The 22,068-nt window shown below is 38.3% G+C and overlaps 1 protein-coding gene across 3 annotated transcripts in view; it reads left to right on the top strand.

Moving 5' to 3' along the window:
- Positions 1-8,426: 8,426 nt before the first annotated feature.
- MYBL1 (MYB proto-oncogene like 1) overlaps positions 8,427-22,068 on the top strand; it is a 40,122-nt gene continuing 26,480 nt past the window's right edge. For 2 of the 3 annotated variants that reach the window (XM_081816073.1, XM_081816072.1), the window contains exons 1-3: positions 8,428-8,872; positions 18,860-18,965; positions 19,305-19,376. In XM_081816073.1, the coding sequence (XP_081672199.1) occupies positions 8,853-8,872; positions 18,860-18,965; positions 19,305-19,376 (198 nt within the window). In that variant the 5' untranslated portion in view covers positions 8,428-8,852. Of the gene's footprint in view, positions 8,873-18,859; positions 18,966-19,304; positions 19,377-22,068 lie in introns of all 3 variants that reach the window. The other variant, XM_081816071.1, reaches the window with a different exon arrangement.

The raw sequence follows: 22,068 nt of genomic DNA, 5'->3' as shown, positions 1-22,068 counted from the left end.
AGTGCTATTGCTCTCTTTAGATCATCCTTCTAACTTTATATAATATTCTTAAGTCTGTTTATTGAGCCATCAACTTTTTAGACATCTCAACTCTTCAGTATGTAAAATGAAGAAATTATCATTTCTACACTTTCTAATATCCCTTATCCTCCCGTTCTGCTTAACTTCTACTAGCTATACTATTACTGTTATGTTGTTAAGGTTTATGGCATTCAAAATATGTTCTGTAGCCATAATTGCTTTAAAAGTAATCTATAGTTTGAAAACAGGTGAGGTGATCCCAAATGTCAAAATGAGAAGGGTTTTCTGAGACTCCAAGTAGAATTGGAACTTTCCCAAGGCAGATATTATAATTTAAACAGACTTGTGTTTTAAAAGATCCTTCAGGTGGCCAAGTGGAGGATACAGTGGATTGGATAAGACTAGAGGATGAGAGATCAGTTAAAAGACTTGCTGTAATTGATGAGAGATGAGAGCCTGAACTGACCCACTGGCAGTGGGGATGTCAAGGAGAAGATGTTGGAGAGACAGTAAAAAGGCCAATCCAGACTCTCAGGTTATGAGTTGAGAGGCTGGATGGTGGTGCTACTAATTTGGAATAGGATACAGGAGTAATTACAGATGGGTAGAAAGGGAAGGAATTCCATTTGGGAATTCACATGTTGAATTTTGGGAGAGAGATGGAGTTCAGGAGAGGGTTTGGGATTGCAAGTTGAAGATCTGTGAATCCTAGGATGTGACTGAAATCATGGAAGTGGCTGAGATGGCCTAGGAAGAGAGTGTACGATGAGAGGACAGCTACATGCAATTTGGGAGAATGCCGACATTTAAGGAGCTGGCGGAAGAACAGAGACTTCCAAAATACTTTGAGGTATGGAAATTATGGAGGTGAGGTCACAGAAAACGAAGAATGAAAGTTTCAAATAAAAGGAAGTAATAAAGTCAAATGCTGTAGAAAGTTCAGGTAAAATGAATTTCTTTTTTCAAGTGTCCATTGGATTTAACAGCCACAATTTTGCAGCCACAATTTCAATGGATGGTGATGGTAAAGGTTAGATTATGAGAGGACTGAAGACCAATGAGGTAGTGAAGTCAAGACACCTTTGAAGTTTAGCTGAAAGGGAAGAAGGGAAGATAGCAGATACAGGATTATGGGAGGGAGGGATGGATGGATGAATATATTTAGATCAATATTTTCAAACCGACTGGAGCCAGTGTCCTCTTTTTATAACCAATATATTCTACTCCCTGTACCCTACTAAAGTGATATTCATAGATAACTTACAAATTTTTAAAAAAACAATTTAATGCTCTCCCTACAATATGGAGGAGAAACAGAAGGGATTTATAATAAAGCCCATCAGGCACAACTAATCCAGCCAAAATATATGTAGAATCACTATGAACTCCATAGCTAGAAACACAGATACCAGTGGGCTATATTTCTATCTTAAAATCTTGAGCTGAGTTATCATCAGTGATGTGATTTTCTAAAATGGGGAAACAACTCTTGGTTAAGTCTGAACAAAATAAAATGCAATCTTCCCCTGGTTTACGTACTAGTTGTATTTCTGGAGATAGTGTATATTTTTAAAAGATTTTATTATTTATTTGATAGAGGGAGAGAGAGAGAGAGAGAGAAAGAGATCACAAGCATGGGGGAAGGGTAGAGGGAGAAGACTCCCCACTGAGCAGAAAGCCCATGCAGGGCTCAATCCTGGGACCCTGGGACTCTGGGATCATGCCCTGAGCCCAAGGCAGATACTTAACTGACTGAGCTACCCAGGCGCCCTGGAAATAGTGTATTTTAAAACAGCAAAAAAAAAACCCAACACCATGTACTTGTGTTTATAAGTTTAAAAAAAGTTGATTCTAGGCTTAAATAATTTCAGTTTTTTCACTTACATTACTGTCTGGTTGAAAGTTGAATGGAACTCAAGATAGTTCTTCCTTGTGCAGGACTGTTTTGAACATTACAAGAGTCTTCTGTTCCTAGAACTGGCACTCTAAATGCCAGTAACGACTTTCAATAACCAGATTCCCCTAAGATCTTGCAAATTCATTGTTCCCTTTAGGAGTGCCTGGATGTACTAGGCCAGGAGAGAAGGGGAGGCTGAAAACAAAAACAAAAACAAGATATTATCCCTAATAATGTGGAAGGTGACAAAATTGAAACTAGAGGTAGAAAGCTTCGAATTAAAAAGAAGCACATACCTTCATATCTTCGTACATGTCATGTTTCCCACAGATGAGCAAGTCTTGCTTTAAGGATTTTGTGATCTTCTAGTAAATAATTTCTCTTGTTTAATGCCCTCAGTACCCTCTCTCTTAATCTGGAGTTCATATCCTTCATTTTGAACCCTCAGTTAGTAGGCTCATTTGTTGTAAATGAGTGCTAAAATTTGAACACTATGTGAAAGATGACCTTTTGAAGAGAAAGCAGTACTTTTGTCATCACAGGCCAAAAATGTTGCAAATTTCAGAGAAGGTGTAGTTTCCTATGTTGCTGTAACAAATTACCACAAACTCTGGATTAAAACAATACGAACTTAATATCCTAAACTTCTGGAAGTCAGAAGTTCAAAGAGAGGGGCGCCTGGGTGGCTCAGTCGGTTAAGTGGCTGCCTTCGGCCCAGGTCACGATCCCAGAGTCCTGGGATCGAGTCCCACATCGGGCTCCTTGCTTGGCAGGGAACCTGCTTCTCCCTCTCTCTCCCTCTGCTTGTGCTCTCTCTGTCAAATAAATAAAATCTTAAAAAAAAAAGAATTTCCCTGAGATAAAATCTGAGAGGAGAATCCATTTTCTTGATTTGTTTTTTAAATATTTTTTTTGGTTGGTTCATGACCTCTTTCTCCATTTTCAAAGCTAACAGTATAGCATCTCCAAATCTGTCAGGCTCTCCTGCTCCCCTCTTCCACTCTTAAGGACTTTTATGATTACATTGGGTCCTCCTGGATAATCCAACCTAATATCCCCATGTCAAGATCTTTAATTTAATCACAATTGCAAAGTCCCTTTTGCCATTAAGGTATTATATTCATAGGTTCTGGGAACTAGAACATGGATATCTTTGGATAGGCCATTATTCTATCTACTACAAAAGAGTAGAGCAAAGAATATTGGTTTGAAATAGGGACACTTAATTTTTTTTTTAAGTTTTTATTTAAATTCCAGTTAGTTAACATACAGTGTAATATTAGTTTCAGGTATACAATACAGTCATTCAGCACTTCCATATGACACCTGGTGCTCATCACAAGTGCCCTCCTTGGGGCTCCTGGGTGGCTCAGTTGTTAAGCGTCTGCCTTCAGCTCAGGTCATGATCCCAGGGTCCTGGGATCAAGCCCCACATCGGGCTCCCTCCCTGCTTGGTGGGAAGCCTGCTTCTCCCTTTCCCACTCCCCTTGCTTGTGTTCCCTCTCTCGCTGTGTCTCTCTCTGTCACATAAATAAATAAAATATTTAAAAAACAAACAAACAAACAAAAAACAAGTGCCCTCCTTAATCCCCATCACCTATTTAACCCATCCCCCCACCCACCTCCTGAATAGGGACAATTTAAAATATTTTTTTCTCTTACAGTTTTTTTTCTTGCAGATCAACCACTCATTTTTACCTTTAAAAGCCAAACTAAGAATTCTATAGCTGCTTATGACAGTATGATTTCTATTTATAATTTCCATCAAACTTAAAATAGTATCCTAAATGTAGAGATTACCAAAATACATTGGTGGTGGGGAGAGGTTGAAAGATATTTATGTATCCAAGATATAATCCTAAACCTGATTTTTGTTCTCAGATTGAGCACATAATATATGGTTTCATCATTTCTGCCAAAGCATATTTATTTAGCGTTATCAATACTGGGGCAAGTTTTATATAACATGCTATTTCTTTTTATTTTCAGCTCATTTTTAAATTTTTATTTCATTTTTAATGATTTTAAAGATTTTATTTATTTATTTGACAGACAGAGAGAGAGAGCATGAGCACAGGCGGGGAGGGAGGGGCAGAGAAAGAGGGAGAAGCAGGGAGCCCAACACGGGACTCAATCCCAGGAGCCTGAGATCATGACCTGAGCCTAGGGCAGACACTTAACCGACTGAGCCACCCAGGTGCCCCTCCAGTTCATTTTTTTAAATTAAAAAAATAAAATAAACAAGAATTTATGCTTTAAAAAAGTCAAATAATACAAAAATACATAGAGTAAAAAGTTAAAGCCTGCCCTGCCCCCATCTCATCCCTCCCTCCAAAGTAAAACACTGCTAAACAGTTTGGTATGCAGTCCATAGACCATTTTCTTTTCTTTTTTTTTTTTTTAAAGATTTTATTTTTATTTATTTGACAGAGACAGAGACAGCGAGAGCAGGAACACAAGCAGGGGGAGTGGGAGAGGGAGAAGCAGGCTTCCCGCTGAGCCGGGAGCCCGATGTGGGACTCGATCCCAGGACCCTGGGATCATGACCTGAGCCGAAGGCAGTAGCTTAACCAACTGAGCCACCCAGGCGCCCCCATAGACCATTTTCTATAATGTTAGACACTTACCCACATACACATACACCCTGAGACCTTACATACATAGATAACATATTAATCATACAATTCTGCTACCAGCTCTTTGCTCTATACCATCCTATAGTACATCTATACTATGCTGGTAGTTGAATGCTCATGGATTTTAGGGTAGTAAAGTGATTGGGAACTTGGTTTCTAATTCAAATCTTGGTTCTGCCTCTATAGGCCCTTGAACAAATTAACCTTTTGTTGCCTTATTTTTCTCATTTATAAAGTGGATGATGGGGCTCAGTCGTTGAGCATCTGCCTTCGGCTCAGGTCGTGATCCCAGGGTCGCGGGATCGAGCCCCACATCAGGCTCCCTGCTCGGCGGGAAGCCTGCTTCTCCCTCTCCCACTGCCCCTGCTTGTGTTCCCTCTCTCACTGTGTCTGTCAAATAAATAAATAAAATCTTTTCTAAAAAAATAAAGTGGATGAAAATAATAGTACCTACCTCATAGGATTGTTACAATTATACAAGTTGTGCATATTATCTAAGATGAATGCATGTGAAACACCTAAAAGGGCCCAGTGGCGTAACAGCTGTTTAATGGCATTGTCTTAATATTACACTATTTTTACTGGCTGTAATTGTTCCTGATGAGAACCAATTGGGGTTTTAATGAAATATAACACTATAAGCATTGAAGTACATCTTTTTTGCTTGCATTGAATTACAGTATTTTTTAAGAAGATTTTATTTATTTTAGAGAGAGAGAGAGAGACGGCACAAGCGGGAGAGACAGAGGGAAAGATAATCTCAAGCAGACTCCCCCCTGAGTGTGGAGTCCGACGAGGGTCTTGATCCCAGAACCCCGAGATCATGACCCAAGCCGAAACCAAGAGTTGGACACTCAAACGACTGCACCACCCAGGCACCCCAAATTACAGTATATTAAGATAAAATGTCTGTCATAGGCTCTGCACATCTTCATGGCTTTTGCTTAGTATTGGTTTCCAAAAGGATTATACCAGTTTCAGTACTAACATCAAGGAATTATTCAAAGTTTGTTGACAGAATTTAGAAATATTTTGCTACCTTAGTAGTCATAAAATGGTATTTCAAATTTATGCTTTTTTAAAAGACTATTTATTTATTTGACAGAGAGAGAGAGATGAGCCAAGCAGGGGGAATTGCAGGCAGAGGGAGAGGGGAGAAGCAGGCTCCCTGCAGAGCAGGGAAACCCAACGTGGGGCTCAATCCCAGGACCCTGGGATCATGACTGGAGCAGAAGGCAGATGCCCAACCGATTGAGCCACCTAGGCACCCCTAATTTATATTTTTATGAACACATTTATTCATGAGCTTATTATTTGCCTTTGTTTATTCATTGTATACTGATGTATTGCTATTCTAGGGACTGGGATTCTACAATAAATAGAACAAAAATCTATTTATGGCAATGATACATATGGCTCTATTAAAAGTATAGTCTCTCAGGTACTATATTAAGCCTGCAAAAGCTTTTCAAACAACATAAGCAAACCTTGGGAGTATTTGGCCTTTCTGGAGAATAAGTTGGTATAGTCATGGGAAGGATGAGCATGGTGCACTTTACTGCTCATTTATTAATAATAATGAAGCAATTTATTTAAAGATTTGGAGTAAGAAAGTAAATCAGTATATACTTTCAAAATAATTTTTCTAGGGTTACTTGGCTGGCTCAGTTGGAGGAGCATGCGACTCTTGACCTCAGAGTTGTGAGTTTGAGCCCCATGTTGGGTTCGTAGAGATTACTTAAAAAAAATAAATTAAAAAAATATTTTAAAAATCATTTTTATAATTAAAAATAGGAATATATTTGTCATGGAGTAGAAAGAAAACTTTACATGAGTTTTTAAGATAAAACAATTTTTAAAGAAATTTCTAACACTTGTCCTCCATCATTTTCCCCTTGGTTTTCAATCCCCTATACCTCAGTGGAAAAACCTGAGAAACTTTAACAGACTATTCAAAACAACTCTCGGGGATTGAGAAGTGTGATAATGAGAAGAACATCCCTTTGAGTGTTTTCAGTTTTGGGTGATTACAAATAAAACCACTATAAACATTAGTTTTCCAAAGTGTCTGTTCTATTTGCATTTCTACCAGCAATGCATGAAAGTTATATTTGCTCAGCATCTTCTCCTTTACCGACACTTGTATAGTCAGTCTTCCCCCCGCTCCTAATAGCTGTGTGATAGTATCTCACTGTGGTTTTGATTTGCATTTCTCTAATGATCAATGATGTGGAGCGTCTTTTCATGTGGCTTATTTGCCATTTGTCTATCTTTTTTTGTGAAATGTCTGCTCTAATCTTTTGCTCATTTTTTCATTGCTTCCCCCCACCTCATAGCTGTTTTGAGAGCTCTTTATAATACTCGGAATAAAAACTCTTTTAAAATGTATATTTTGCTAAAAAAAAAAAAAGCCCAGCTCTCAATTACATTCAAGTGTGTATTCAAATGACTGTGAACCCCTTTCAAAATCTAAAATACCTGCCTTCGAGCTCTAAAAAAGTACTCTGTGTAAAAAGCCTAATATATAGGAGAAACTCTGCTTCCTATTAGAATATAAATAAGTTGAGTAATGTATGACTCAGGAGTAAATCAGAAATCAGTTTTCAAATGACATTACTTTCTCAATTAGGTTAAAAATAAAGTGAACGAGCAACACAATAAGGAATGATATAAAAGGTGTTTTACCTTCCCAGAACCCTTATCTTGAGAAAAAGGAACTATAAAAAGGCGTTTTAAGTTTTCAAAGTAGTGCATGCAAGCTCTTCAATTCACATTTGCACCTGCATCTCTGATTTGCAAAAATTGATGCGTAAAATTTCAAAATAGCAAAATGTAAGTTTGTTATAATATTAACATGTGGTTTAGTGCTCTATGCAGTAGAGCATGTTACCTTGCAAATTTGGATCCTTTACCATGTCGAATTGTTACTGTAATTTACTTTAATGTTACTTGATTCCAGCAGTTCGTAGTTTTACACTTGAAACTTCTAAAGTAGTTAGAACTGCTGGAAACTCCTTCCATGCAATTCTCCCCTCCTCCCGTCTCTCCTGCGAGGGAAGGTCACCTTCTATAGTTGACTACCATACTGATTTATCTGGGCAAAATTTCCAGTTCGCTCCTGTCTTCCTGCATTGTTCTTCTGGATCCGGGTTCAATTATTTCCCGTACAGCGAGCTAAGGGATTAAGCACTGCGAAGACTGGACGCAGACTTGGCTTATTTCCTTTTTCTGTGCCAAGCACGACTCCAGCTAAAAACTTTTTTCACCTGTCACTCCCGCTCATTCTCGATATTCGGTTTCCTACCACAGTCTTCGCTAGTCCAGTAGCTCTGATGTCTGGGCAAAAAATAGCTCACATTTTTGCTTAAACAATAACGGCCGCGCAAATTTTATGGTTAGATTTGTCTCAAATCGGAAGACCGCGCCTCCTAACTAACAAGGCGGGATACACACGAGGAGTTAGGAATGGAGGAGCTGTGGCTGAAAGGAGGGTGCGGGGACTTGCCTTGGCGAGGCCGCCCAACCCCCAAGGACCGTGTCCGCGAACCCCGGGAAGTTTGGACTCGCGCCGCAGCTTCCGGACCCGCCTCTAAGCGAGCACCGGAACTCGCTTTCCCAGCAGGCCCCGCGCAGTGCGGCGCTCGGCGCGCTCCGGGTCCTGTCAAGGCAAGACCCGCGAGCCCGCCCTGCGGCCCCACCCCCTGACTCCCAGCTCCTTCCACGACTCCCGCGAGTTCCAGTCCCGACTTCCAGCTCCCCAGCCCCGCCCTCAGTCGCGCGCGCTCTCCCCGCCCCGCCCTCGTCCCCCCGCGTGCGGCCGCTACAGCCAATGAAGTTCGGGGCCGCGTGCGCAGATTCAAACGGCGGCTCTTGAGGGAGGCTGGGCGCGAGATTCGGCGGTGCGGACAAAACCCTGCAGGAGGCTGCGAGCCCTGCAGAGCTGCTCGCTGCGGGGTGAGGGCGGGGGTCGGCGCCCACCGCAGAGCTGAGCTGGGACCACTGAGTAGAGGCTGAGAGGCGGCGGGAGGGGCCGGCGGAGGGCGGGAGCGCGCCTGCTGACATGTTGAGGGCATCCCTGACCGGGCCGGACCGGGGCTAGGAGCGGCGCTGCGGGCCGGGGGCGGGTCGCGGTCCGCCCCTCCGTCCTACCCTGCCGGGGACGTGCGTTCCACTCTCGGTCGCCTCGGAGAGGGAGCGAGGGAAGCGGCTGGAGGGTCGGGAACAAGGAGCATTCGCTTGAGGCTGGAGGAGGCTTAACTGCGTCCCCGCCCAGCCCGCGCCTATGCGGTACTTGAAGGATGGCGAAGAGGTCGCGCAGGTGGGTGACATCCCTTTCACTCAGGCCTGTTGGCACTGTCCCGGCTCAGATTCTTTTCCCCGTCCCAGTGCTTCCCCATCAGGCCCTCCCCAGCTGGGGCAGAGGTTTTCCTTCCCGCAGCTCCACAGCCTCTTCGGCCCGGCTGGCCCGATCGCAGCCGTGACGTGTGGAGAGTTGGGGACCACTGTGTTTAAGGCGCAGAAAGTGAGTAACAAATGCCCAGATTGATCTAAGGAGTTGATTCTCCCAACAGCGCACGTCCAGACTTCAGTCTCTCACAGCCTCCTCTTGGAGCTTCTTGCCAGGTAAGTCTGCGCTTTCAGGGAGTACCCTACGCACATAAAAGTGCTCATGTGCAGCCCGGACGGCTTGAAAATGGTGTCCGGAGAGATTCTTTTCTTCTGAATTACTGTATCAGTTAAACTCTGATAAACCTGCGCTGGGACCCCTCTGCCATCTTTGCTACCTTGACAGGTAGAGAAAATCCTCTGAGGAATAGCTGAGGAGAGAGGACCTTTTTGATGTTTTCGGTGATTACCATTCCCATGTTCTCAGCTTTATGTATATATTTTTAGTATCTTCTGCTGGGAAGTTGTTACACTGTTACTACCCTAGCTTGATCTTAAAACAATGTTTGATTCACTGAATATTTTTAGTTCCCGTGTTTGGCTCTGTCTGTAACTAAGTGTTGCCCAGAGAGGTAGGGCATAATTTTTGTTGGAAAACTTGCTAGGAGGAATTTACTCATCTAATTTTTATTTATACGTTACTATAGTAGCTACACCTAAGTTGTGTGTAGTAACCACTTAGATGACAAAAAACGAGGTTGTCTTTTGTCAGTAGTATTAAATAAACCTGAAAAGATGTTTGGCAGGATTTCCAAGTGGTTTTGTTTATCTAGGTTCACAGCCTTAAAGTCATAACTAGAGATGTATTTCTTAAGTTGAAATTTAGTACTAGGATTCATTCATTGCAGATTCAGATGGAACAAATATACACTCACATAAACCCACGTCTCTACAACAGGGTTTTCAACCTTATCACTACTGATACATGGATTAGATAATTCTCAGTAGTGGGGGGCTGCCCTATGCTTTGTAGTATGTTTAATAGCATCCCTGGCCTCTGTCCAGTAGATGCCAGTAACACCATTTCTCTGAGTTGTGACAATCAAATGTTTCCAGACATTACCAAATGTGTGTTGAGGGGGGTAGAATCACCCAGGTGAGAATCTCTGCTCTAATTAACTTCCTAATCTTCAGAAAAGATAGATATTAAAGCTCCTATAATTATAATTACTGAGGTACTGGCTTAGGCCTTGTGGATTTTTAAATATACAAAACTTTTAAAATAAAATAATTTCATTAAGCAAAGTGACAAGTGACTATGTCAACTCAAAAACAGAAATTTGTTTATATTCATTGTGTGGCATTATCTACCTATCAGTACTGATGTTAATCTTATTTGAAAGAGTGTCTTAGCTAATGCTACCATCATCATTTAGATATGGTTAGACGTGGATACTTGAATGTTAGAACCCTGTCCTCCAATTGATTTTGTCTGTTCATTTCATAATTTTTGTATGCTTCATAATAGTAGACTAAGAAAGGAGAAGTGATTTAATGACTAATTTGCCTGTGTACGTTATTTTCTTTTATTCACAATACTGTGAGCATTGGGATCTGAACATTGATGTACTGTTCACTTTCGTTCCTTGTCAGCTGTATGAATTAAAATGTATTATAGAATGATTTAAAAAATCATAAGGCTGGAGTAATTAAATGTGGTGGGGTGAAGCTGTGCTCCCTATGGGAGTATAGAGGTAGAGGATGTGGTGAGAAATTATCACATCTAAATGGTGTATTTTTGGGGTCTTCTTACTTAAATGTGTTTCATGCTCTAAATTATATTTCTTGTATATGAAAATATGTCTTATTTATCTTAGAAGATAATAGAATGTGAAATGTTTTGAAGGTGAAATTATTGGGCAAAGTCTGGTCTCATGCCTTTTGGTTAAATGTCTTAATAATAAATATGAACCTCATTTATAGTTGAGAAAGGAAATAATTTGGTCAATTTAAGATCTCTACTATACAACTACGTATTTGAGTGAAAACTATAGTTTGCTATATAAAAGTTTTGCGTAAGACTATGGGCATAAATCCTGTAATATACTTTTTTCTGTATGATATGAAAAAAAAGTAAAAAAAAAAAACTGTTACTTTAGGTCGAAACAACTGGAGGATGTTGGCTCTTTTGATTTTTGTTTAAGATAGCTGTAGTATCTCTGATCTAGATTTACATAAAGGAAAAGGCTCATCTAGTGTTGTGACTTTAAATAGTTTTAGATCTCACTGGGGGTTTTAATGATATAATTTATAGGCAATACCAAAATTGGTATATGTTATTAACATGTATTTGATTTTTAAGCATATTTATGTATTGAGTAATTAATTTTAGTTTTTAAAAGCTAGATCTACCCTTAAAAATAAACTTTAAAAAATGTCATTTAGAAGCTAGAAGACATATTTAAGTAGTAACAGATTCAGGTATTTACACTTGGTGAACTGCACTAAACTGGAAAGGTAAAAGCCAGCTTTTGCATTGGAAAATGTTTTTTAGTGGGTTATGTGTGTGTATGGGAAGCAATTTTACTGTTATTTCCAGCAAAATGAGTGTTATGGGTGAAAGAATACTGAAAATGAACTGATTTTTTAAGCAGCTGTGTCATTAATTAGCAATATTGTTTTAGAAAAGCAAGTGAACTCTATATCCCAGTTTTTAAGTCTGTTGTTCTAGGGGTTTGGATTTTAGGGTCTGTAAAGTAACTTCCAGATTTAATGTATATCCTGTTTTGAATCCTTTTGTAATCATCTTTGCTCATTTAAAAATATACACACTAGGGTGCCTGGGTGGCTCAGTTGGTTAAGCGACTGCCTTCGGCTCAGGTCATGATCCTGGAGTCCCGGGATCGAGTCCTGCATCGGGCTCCCTGTTCAGCAGGGAGTCTGCTTCTCCCTCTGACCCTCCCCCCTCTCATGCTCTCTCTATCTCATTCTCTCTCTCAAATAAATAAATAAAATCTTAAAAAAAAATAAAAAAATAAAAAATAAATAAAAATATACACACTAATGGAATAAAATAGAAAAGTTCAGTCATCATTTTTGTTTATCAGTAGGTAGGTAGAAATCCCTTCAGAACTTATTTCAGTATTACTATTAATACTGGTCAAATGAAGTCAAATTTGTCTTACTATAATGATGCTAGTTTGCAGTCCAGGTTTGGAAATAAAATATTCATGTGTGCAGTACATAATATTACCACCGGGTGGCCTGATTTCACTTTTTTAAATCAACCTGGTAAGTTTTCATACCTTGAATTTGATTGGATTTAAGAAAATGTAGAATTACCCTGTCAAGACAGTTTATTTTTTTTTTTAAGATTTTATTTATTTATTTGACAGAGAGAGACACAGTGAGAGAAGGAACACAAGCAGAGGGAGTGGGAGAGGGAGAAGCAGGCTTCCCACCAAGCAGGGAGGGAGCCCGATGTGGGGCTTGATCCCAGGACCCTGGGACCATGACCTGAGCCGAAGGCAGACGCTTAATGACTGAGCCACCCAGGCGCCCCAAGCCAGTTTAAAATAAAGATGTAATTTTGGATTTTGATAAAAATTTCGGATTTGATGATTTATGACTCAAAATACGATCAAGTTGAAGTAATTTTATTAGAGCAAATTTGATAGAACTATTGATATTTCTTTAATTTTGAACCAGTGATTCTTTTCAAATAAAAGTAAATTTTTAAAAATTCTCAAATTCTTCCTTTCAATACCTCATTTCACTCTAAAAATTAGTATCCTTTAAAAATTGAACTTCTCCCTAAATGTTTTATCTTAATATAGTCAAGTATGAATAGTTTGTGTATTATTTCACAGGGTAAGTTATGACCGTAACATCCTATTAGCTCTCACCCATTGTAAAGTTTCTCTTAACCATTTTCCTGGCCTAATGAGTCATAGTATGTGTGTGTGTGTGTGTGTGTGTGTGTGTGTACATGCTTCATTTGGCTGTTTCATAATCACCCTAAACACTTTGTTCATTCATAATCTAAAAAAAAACCTTTTCATTTGAATGTAGTGCTAGTTTACATATCAGACAGTTATAGAATAAATATTTTCTTTGACTTAAAAAAATAAAACTGGCAGAGTAATTCTGGTAACCAAGTCCTGGATGAAGATTCAGAAACCAAATTCCTTTTCTATTTTTTGCTTTGTCTCTGGAGAAATAATTTTACCTATTTTTGTTGTCTTCTAGATCAGTCATCTTAGGCTAAAAATGACTGACTTCTGTAGTAAGGAGTTGATTTTATTTAGTTATTATATATTATCATCACTGATTGCTACAGTATAAAAATGCTAAACGATGATATTAAAAAGCAGATAAATAGAACAGATTTTGTGTGTGATGGTGTCTAACCATTATTAAGCAGTGGTGAAAGTAGAATATTGGTGAGATTACGTGTGGGGTTTTATCCCTTCTCTTTTTTATTGGCAAATTGTACACATTCTCAGGCATCTTTCTATTGTAGCTAATGATATTGATAATTTTCTAGGATCTTACTCTGTCACACTTATTTAAAAGTTATATCATTCTTTCAACAATTACTTAACCAATATAGAAATAACTTATGCTAAAACTAAGAAGTGGCTAGGTGGATAGACTCCAGGAAAGTCCCAGTGGTAGAGAGATGATTCTAAGAATTCTACTTTAATCCTCCCTCACATTCACCCACTCAAAAAACCCAGCTTCCTGAACATTGACTGGGCTGTATAACTCTCTGAAACTGATGACCATGCTGATGCAAAACAGAGAATGAAACCTCATGTAGAAATAGAAATTTCTCACAAACCAAGTATGTGGTTAAAAACTAAGGCCAAATTTTAAAGTTGAACAAGTTTTCAGGAAAATGACTCCTCGGAAACTGGTCTTTTGACCAAAGTAATGTCTTTGGACTCCTACCCTTAAGTTAAAATAATTTGATAACCTACAGTGAATTTTGTACAGATTGGACTTGATGTAGATATTTTTTTTGAACACTCAAGATTTATATAGGCAAGTCCCCGAATTAAACATTTTTTGATCTAGAAATAACCTAATTTTTAAAAGCAGTGTCAAATATGCTGTTGTGAAAGCTGTTGGGATCTGAGGGGTGGGAGAAAGGGGGGAACCTGTGAAAAGCACAACTGAGGGCTGTTTGGGATGGCAGGAAGTGGTAATGTTGCTGGGGACAGTTCCAGGAAAGGTTAGGCAATATTAGTAGACACCCGAAAGAACCCCTTCTGTACTGAATATTTTGTTTGTTTCAGCAGGTTATGCTTCTTAAAATTCTACCACTTGGATGTGCATTTGGATTTTGAAAGTCCTTTTTATTTATTTATTTATTTTATTTTTTATTTTTTTAAAGATTTTATTTATTTATTTGACAGAGAGAGACACAGCGAGAGAGGGAATGGAAGCAGGGGGAGTGGGAGAGGGAGAGGGAGAAGCAGGCTTCCCTCCAAGCAGGGAGCCCGATGTGGGGCTCGATCCCAGGACCCTGGGATCATGACCTGAGCTGAAGGCAGACGCTTAACGACTGAGCCACCCAGGCGCCCCTTGAAAGTCCTTTTTAATAAATGAGAATGCCTTTCCCCTTCTCCTAGAGGTATTTTCATTTGTTAAAAAAAAAAGTTTTCTCTCTCATATCCACTTGAGATCAGCTGTATTGAGGGAGGTGGAAGTTTTCATTGGGTTGGAAGGGAATGAGGTAATTTTGGAATACAGAGTACTTGGAGGAGGTAAAAGAGTAAGGAAGATCATTCACTGATCATTAATTTTACAAATATTACAGGTACTGTGCTTGGTGCTGAGAGGTATCAGATATGGTCTTTGCATTCCTGAACTTACTATTTGGTTGGAAAGGTTGGCATGTGTGATGAGCATTAAAAAAGAAGGGTAGATGCCATGAGTACATACAAATTGGACAGAAAGCCTCAATATGGTGTTTTTCTGATTTGGTAGCCTTCTTAGAAATTTATTAAGTCACTGGATCCTGAACCATCTCCATTTTAACTATTGAATCTTGGCTAATCTTGGCTAATCAGGTGGATATTTCTGATAGCTGAAGATTCAGCAAATAACAGGTATTTCTTTAAACTTGTGTCTTTATTTTCAGATTAATTCAACAAAACAAGCATAGAACTGGCAGATTATTGTTACAAATAGACACTGGCTTTAGGGAGAGAGCATTGGAATGTTGAAATGCATTGAACTGAAGCAGATAGATAGTTATATAGGTAGGGGAGTTGGGGATCTTGGTGTCTTGCTTGGTCAGATATGAAGAACTTTGGTCCGGGGCTGGGGGTGGGGGGGCTTGCACCAGGCTGGCTCAGTTGGTAGAACATGTGATTCTTGATCTCTGGGTCACGAGTTCAACCTTCACATTGGACATGAAGCCTTCTTAAAAAAAAAAAAAAGAATTTTGGTCCTATAGAATTGACAAATCAAGGGAAATCAGAAGTTCCTGCAAAGGATCTATAGACAGTATATATTAAATCTAGGCCTTCATTTTTCAGTTTTGTAAGAATTAAACTATATGTAGATATTGGGAACTACCCACATGTTCTTAAATATATTACATTAAAGTTAAATCATCAAACTTTAGCTATTTGAAATCAGAGTGAATTTTTGGAAAAGAGTTGAATCTAGTAAAGCAGAAATAATCTTGAATATTGTTGGGCAGTCAGCCTATGCACATAATACTAATATTGAGCTACCTCTCTGTGCCATGAGGTGTTTTATATGTTTTTTCATTTAATTTTATCCTTGAAGCACTATAAGGTAGGTGGTATTATCCTTATTTCACAAACAGGTAAACTAAAGCCCTAAGAGGTTAATATATCCACGATGCAAAATAAGTAGTTCAGTTATAACTAGAACCTTGTTAGGATTTCAAAACATACTTCAGGTTTGTCTTTGGTATCTTCCAGCTTCTTAGTATCCTCTTTCCTATTTTTCTAGTATGTGGTAGTATACTGGTTAAATAGTGAATTTTGGAGTTCAGTCATGCTACATTTGGTGTAACTGTAGGCAAGAAGTTAACTTTTCTAAGTCAAAGTCTCCCTTTTCTGTAAAGTGGGAATAGTAATATTTCCCTCTTGGGGTTGTTGTGGGGTCTTAAGACAGAAATTTCAGAGACTACCTAATGTCTGGTACTTAGAAAGTTTAAATAAATATTTGCTGTTATTATTTTCAGATGCTCATGACTGTATTCAGTCCTTTAGCTACTCAAAATCCTCTAATTCAGTTTATCATAAAGACCCGCCCTCTTTTCTGAGGCTTCATGTTCTCATGGCTTTAACTGTTTTCTCTATGCTGGTGATTGCCAAAACTGTGTGTCTACCCTAGGCCTCTTAACCTGAGCAGAAGATCCATGTGCCCTGGTGCCTTCCTAGATCTGCTCTGCCCAATAGAATAGCCATTCCCCACATGTTGCTATTGAGCTCTTAAAATGTGGTTAGTCTGAATTGCAATGCACTCTAACTATAAAATACACACTAGATTTTGAAGACTTTAGTAAGTAAAAAAGGAATGTAAACTAGTTCATGATTATGTTGAGTAGGTGTTGAATTAGTAATTTTTTAATATATTGGGTTAAATAATTTACATTATTTTGACCTGTTTCTATTTTTAAAATGTGGCTACTAGGAAATTACATATGTGGCTGTGTTATATTTCTATTGACAGTGCTGTTCAAGATATATTCACTTGTATATTTCTCAAGTGCCTTTAAGTCAGCTAGTCCAAAACTGCCTACTCTCCCCATTCTCTTCTCCCTCTCAAAGTTCTGTTTTTCCTTCTATTCTTTATCTCAGTGGATAGCTCTGTTTATGCTCCTAAAGTCAGAGAAGTTTTGGAGGCATCCTTGATTGCTTGCAAAATCCTTTTGTTTCTACCTTTTTAATAACTCTGTTTCACATGCTTCTTTCCATTGCCACTGTTATTACCTTAGTTGGTTTATTCTTTTATGGTTTCTTGATTTTTGTTACATTTAGATCTCTTCTACTCAAGGGTATAAAAAGATGGAATTCTATCCTATTTTTTTAATAGTACTATTACGGTTTCAGTTTTTAAAATGTAAGATAGTTGCTTCATCTGACGTTTTTTATTTTAAAGTAAGACTCAAGCTTTATATATAATAGCCACCCTGTGTCTTACCATTTATTGAAAAGTCCATCTTTACCCCACTGACTTGATATGTTACTGTTACAATTTACCAAATTCCCATTTGGGTGTATTTTTTTTTTCTGAATGTTCTGTTCTCTTCCATTGACCTGTGTATCTGTTCATATGCCAGTACTGTTCTATTTATTGTTTCTCTACAGTATGTTTTCATACTGGGTAGTGCTAATTGTTTATTTTTCCATATGAACTATAGAATCAGCATGTCTAAGTCCCTCTGAAATCTTATTTTTTATTTTTTAATTTTTTTTAAAGATTTTATTTATTTATTTGAGAGAGAGAGAGAGCACATGAGAGGGGGGAGGGTCAGAGGGAGAAGCAGACTCCCTGCTGAGCAGGGAGCCCGATGTGGGACTCGATCCCGGGACTCCAGGATCATGACCTGAGCCGAAGGCAGTTGCTCAACCAACTGAGCCACCCAGGCACCCAATCTTTTTTATTTTTAAAGATTTTATTTATTTATTAGAGAGAGAGGGAGGGAGAGTGAGCGCACAAGCAAGGGAAATGGCAGGCAGCAGAAGGAGAGGGAGCCCAATGTGGGATTTTATCCCAGGACCCTGGGATCATGACCTGAGCTGAAGGCAGATGCTTAACTGACTGAGCCACCCAGGCACCCCTCCCTCTGAAAATCATTATTCATTAAATTTATGAATTAGGGGTGCCTGGGTGGCTCAGTCGGTTAAGTGTCCCACTCTTGATCTCGGCTCAGGTCTTGATCCCATGGTCATGAGTTCGAGTTCTGCATTGGACTTCACATTGGGTGTGGAGCCTACTTTAAAAAAAAATAAAAAATTTATGAATTAATAAAAATCTTTAAAAAAAAAAAATGGGGCGCCTGGGTGGCTCAGTTGGTTAAGCGACTGCCTTCGGCTCAGGTCATGATCCTGGAGTCCCTGGATCGAGTCCCGCATCAGGCTCCCTGCTCAGCAAGGAGCCTGCTTGTCCCTCTAACCCTCCCCTCTCTCATGTACTCTCTCTCTCTCATTCTCGCTCTCTCAAATAAATAAAAATCTTTAAATAAAAAAAAATTTATGAATTAATTTAGGGAGAATGGACATCTGTAATATTGTTTTCCTGTCCAGGAATGGGGTCTGAGTGTTTTTCCATTTATTCAAGTCTAATGTATCTTATAATAGTGTTTCATTGTTTACTATGCCTTGATCTTATATATTCAAATTATTTTCACATATTTTAATTTTGTTGTTGGTAATGCTGATGAATCATTTTTTCCATTGTTTCTTTTAACTAGATGTGACTGTGTTTTGTATTTCACCCTTAACATTGTCAGGCTCTAATACTTTCTTACTTGGGTTATTGTAAAAGATTAGTGATTGGTCTTCCTTCCTCCATTTCTCCACATTCCTGCCAGTGATTTTTCCAAAACAGGAGGTGTCTTTCCCTTACTTAAAGCCCTTTAACTCTTTAGGATAAAGGTCAAATAAAGAATAAAAGTCAAACTCTTTAGCATGACATAGAGGTTATCACTTGACCCCTGGTGGCATATCATTTCTCTGGTGTCAGTAAGAACTATAGCTATTCTCAATTGTATGACTCTTAATTTTTTATATTTTGAATAATCTAACTTGATGTATGTTAGTCTGAGTGGCTTCTTCAGTCATACCTGTATACAAAGTTTCAAAGATTGAATTCACAAATTTACATAAAATTCTTGATTTCACAATTGTGGGTTTTTATTTTTTTTTAGTGAGGATGAGGATGATGACCTTCAGTATGCTGATCATGATTATGAAGTACCACAACAGAAAGGATTGAAGAAACTCTGGAACAGAGTAAAATGGACAAGAGATGAGGTAATTATGTGATCAGGTTTATTAATTTCATACTTGTATTTACTTGTTAATAATAATATTTAATAAAGATATTAAAAGATATTGAAAAGCAAAACCTGAGAAAAATTATTCATCAACTAATGTGCACATATTTTTCTTCCACCAGAGGTGTGAACAGTGGTTTGATGTTGAGACTGAGAGAAACAGTAGAGTAAATGGGAGAGCTTGTATTATAGTGGCTTGTCCTTCTATAGATGGCTGTCAGATATGACAGGAAAGAATTGGAGAGTTATCTATATTTAGGGATAGAGGAATAGGTGGGGGAGGAAAGCTTTCTAATTTTCATTCCTGTTTTAATAGGATGATAAGTTAAAGAAGTTGGTTGAACAACATGGAACTGATGATTGGACTCTAATTGCTAGTCATCTTCAAGTGAGTAAACTATTATCTTCTATTTCTAACGTGGATGATATAGGTCATTGGATTAAATTTGCTGTTTTTCAGAAATGTGTCTTCATTATTTATTTATTTTTTATTTTTATTTTTATTTTTTAAGATTTTATTTATTTATTTATTTGAGAGAGAGAGAGAGAAACAGCATGAGAGGGGATAGGGTCAGAGGGAGAAGCAGGCTCCCCGCTGAGCCGGGAGCCCGATGTGGGACTCGATCCCAGGACTCCGGGATCATGACCTGAGCCGAAGGCAGTCGCTTAACCAGCTGAGCCACCCAGGCGCCCCGTGTCTTCATTATTTTAGACTTAGGTTTCCTTTCTAAAAACATTTCTGTTGTTCTGATCTTCCTATAGTGGTCAAAGGTCAGAAAGTCTGATTTTCTAATAATTAATTTATACAGGGGCCTAAAAAGATTACTAATCTAAAATGAAAATGATGCTAAGTTTGGTTAGGGCTTTATAAATATTTGTTGATAAACATTAAAACATTTGAAAGAAGTTAAATACATTGAAATCTTTTGGCAGCTGATCAATAAAATCAGAAAAAGATCTGTTGAAAAGTTTGTCATTTAATGTTTGCATTTTAAGGTGTTACTGATTTTTAAAAGAATTATACTTAATTGTTCATCATACTATTCACACACTATTCATTAGTATGTAATTTTATAATTTACAGTGTTTTCACATACATTCCTTTTGTTCCTTACTACATTAAAGGTAGTGAGGCAAAATATTCATTTTTGAATTTCTGTTTTGACTACAATGGGTTTCAGAAACCAGGTTACCTATGTTCTTTCTAAATTGTTATGATGCTTTTCAACATAACCTGAAAATTGAGACCAGATAATGGAAAGAGCATAAGTTTTGGAGTCAGTCTATATTCAGGTGTCAGCTCTATTAGCTGTTTGGTCTTAGAAAAATTACTTAACTTTTTTGATTTTCAGCTTCCTTATCTACAATATGTAAATAATAGTACTGTTTTTGTAGTATTTGTTGTGAGAATTAGAAATAACATATATAGGATTTTGGCACATTTCCTGACATTTAGCAGGTGTTCAATAAATGGAAACTAAATTAGAAAAGTTATTTATATTAGCTTTATCAGTTTAACTTCAATGAAATAGCAGCAAATGAAGAGAACAGAGAAATGTTACAGTGACATGCAGGAACTGCCTGATTATTTTGAAGAAAATGATAGCCTTAAAATGGATCAGCATTGATGGTTAGAAGCCATAAATGAAAATCAGCTTAAACATAATTTGAAATCCACCAGGCACAGAGACAGCCACTGGTAAACAACATTATCCATAATCCTATATATGAACTAATATTTTTGTAAACTCTGAATCAGTCGTGAAGTTAAGTGTTTTGTTGTTATTATTATGTATTATTATTATATGTAAGAGTTACTAGGTCATGAATTGACTAAGGCTTCATTTGTTAATGATTTTTGGAATTTGAGATGTTTCTACATAAGGCTTTCTTATCCTGGTAAATTCATTTTCCTTTTAAGCTTCAACACTTAAATAATTTAACTGATATGTCATGCACATCTTTCATATAGATATATTTAGTTTTTTTCTTGATAACTTGGAGTTCATCATTTATAAAAATCCTTTAAATACCATGCAGTGGTCTAGTAATGCCTTTAGGGGTTTTTAAGTATTGCTGTACTATATGAATTCAGATCGCTATGCTATTTGGGTTCATATGTCTGCTTTGTATAGTTTTCTGTCTACTCCCTTTTATTCTTCAATCTTAGATACATTTCTTTATGGCAGTATCTGTGTTAAATAGCTTTGCATTTTGCTATGTTATAAGGTGCACTGCAGAGATACATACTTATAAATTAAAATAATATAGATAGTCTAAGCTCTGCCAAAGGCTTTAATTTAAGAATGAATCGAGACATAGGCATGTAAGATAAATATTACAGTTTAAGGCCTTTCTTTTTTTTTCTTTTTCTTTTTTTTTTTAATTTGAGAGTGAGGGCACGCATGAGTTTCAGGGAGGGTCAGAGGGAGAGGGAGAAGCAGATTCCTTGCTGAGCAGCGAGCCCTAGAACAGGGGCAGATCCCAGGACTCTGAGATCACCACCTGAGCCGAAGGCAGACACTTAACTGACTGGGCCACCCAGGTGCCCCAGTAAATACTACAGTTTAAAGAATTTTTTTTTTAAAGATTTTATTTATTTATTTGAGAGAGAGCACAGAGGGAGTGTGCACGCAGGTAATGACACTCAGCCCAAATGTACCATGGGGACATGAGGAGCTGGGAGAGGTCTGTAGCAAGTGAGTCCAGGATAAGAGCCCCGCAGAGGGATGAAGGGAGAAGGAGCTCCAGAGGGACTCCAAAAGCCACTTCTGACATTTGCCCATGATCAGCCTGCTTGAGTCCACCTTCCCACCTAACCCCACATTTCTATTTTTTTAAAAGATTTTATTTATTTGAGAGAGAGAATGAGGGAGAGAATAAGCAGGGGGAGGGGCCGAGGAAGAGGGAGAAGCAGAAGCAGACTCCCCGCTGAGCAGGAAGCCCGATGATACGGGATTACATCCCAGGACCCTGGGATCATGACCTGAACTGAAGGCAGATGCTTAACCGACTGAGTCACCCAGACACACCCCCAGTTTAAAGAATGATATTGAATACATTATTCTTTTTTTTTTTTT

Source organism: Leptonychotes weddellii, chromosome 4, assembly GCF_054177405.1.
Source record: "Leptonychotes weddellii isolate Sample4059 chromosome 4, ASM5417740v2, whole genome shotgun sequence".
NCBI classification, from domain to species: domain Eukaryota; kingdom Metazoa; phylum Chordata; class Mammalia; order Carnivora; family Phocidae; genus Leptonychotes; species Leptonychotes weddellii.
This window is presented reverse-complemented; position numbering and strand designations above follow the sequence as displayed.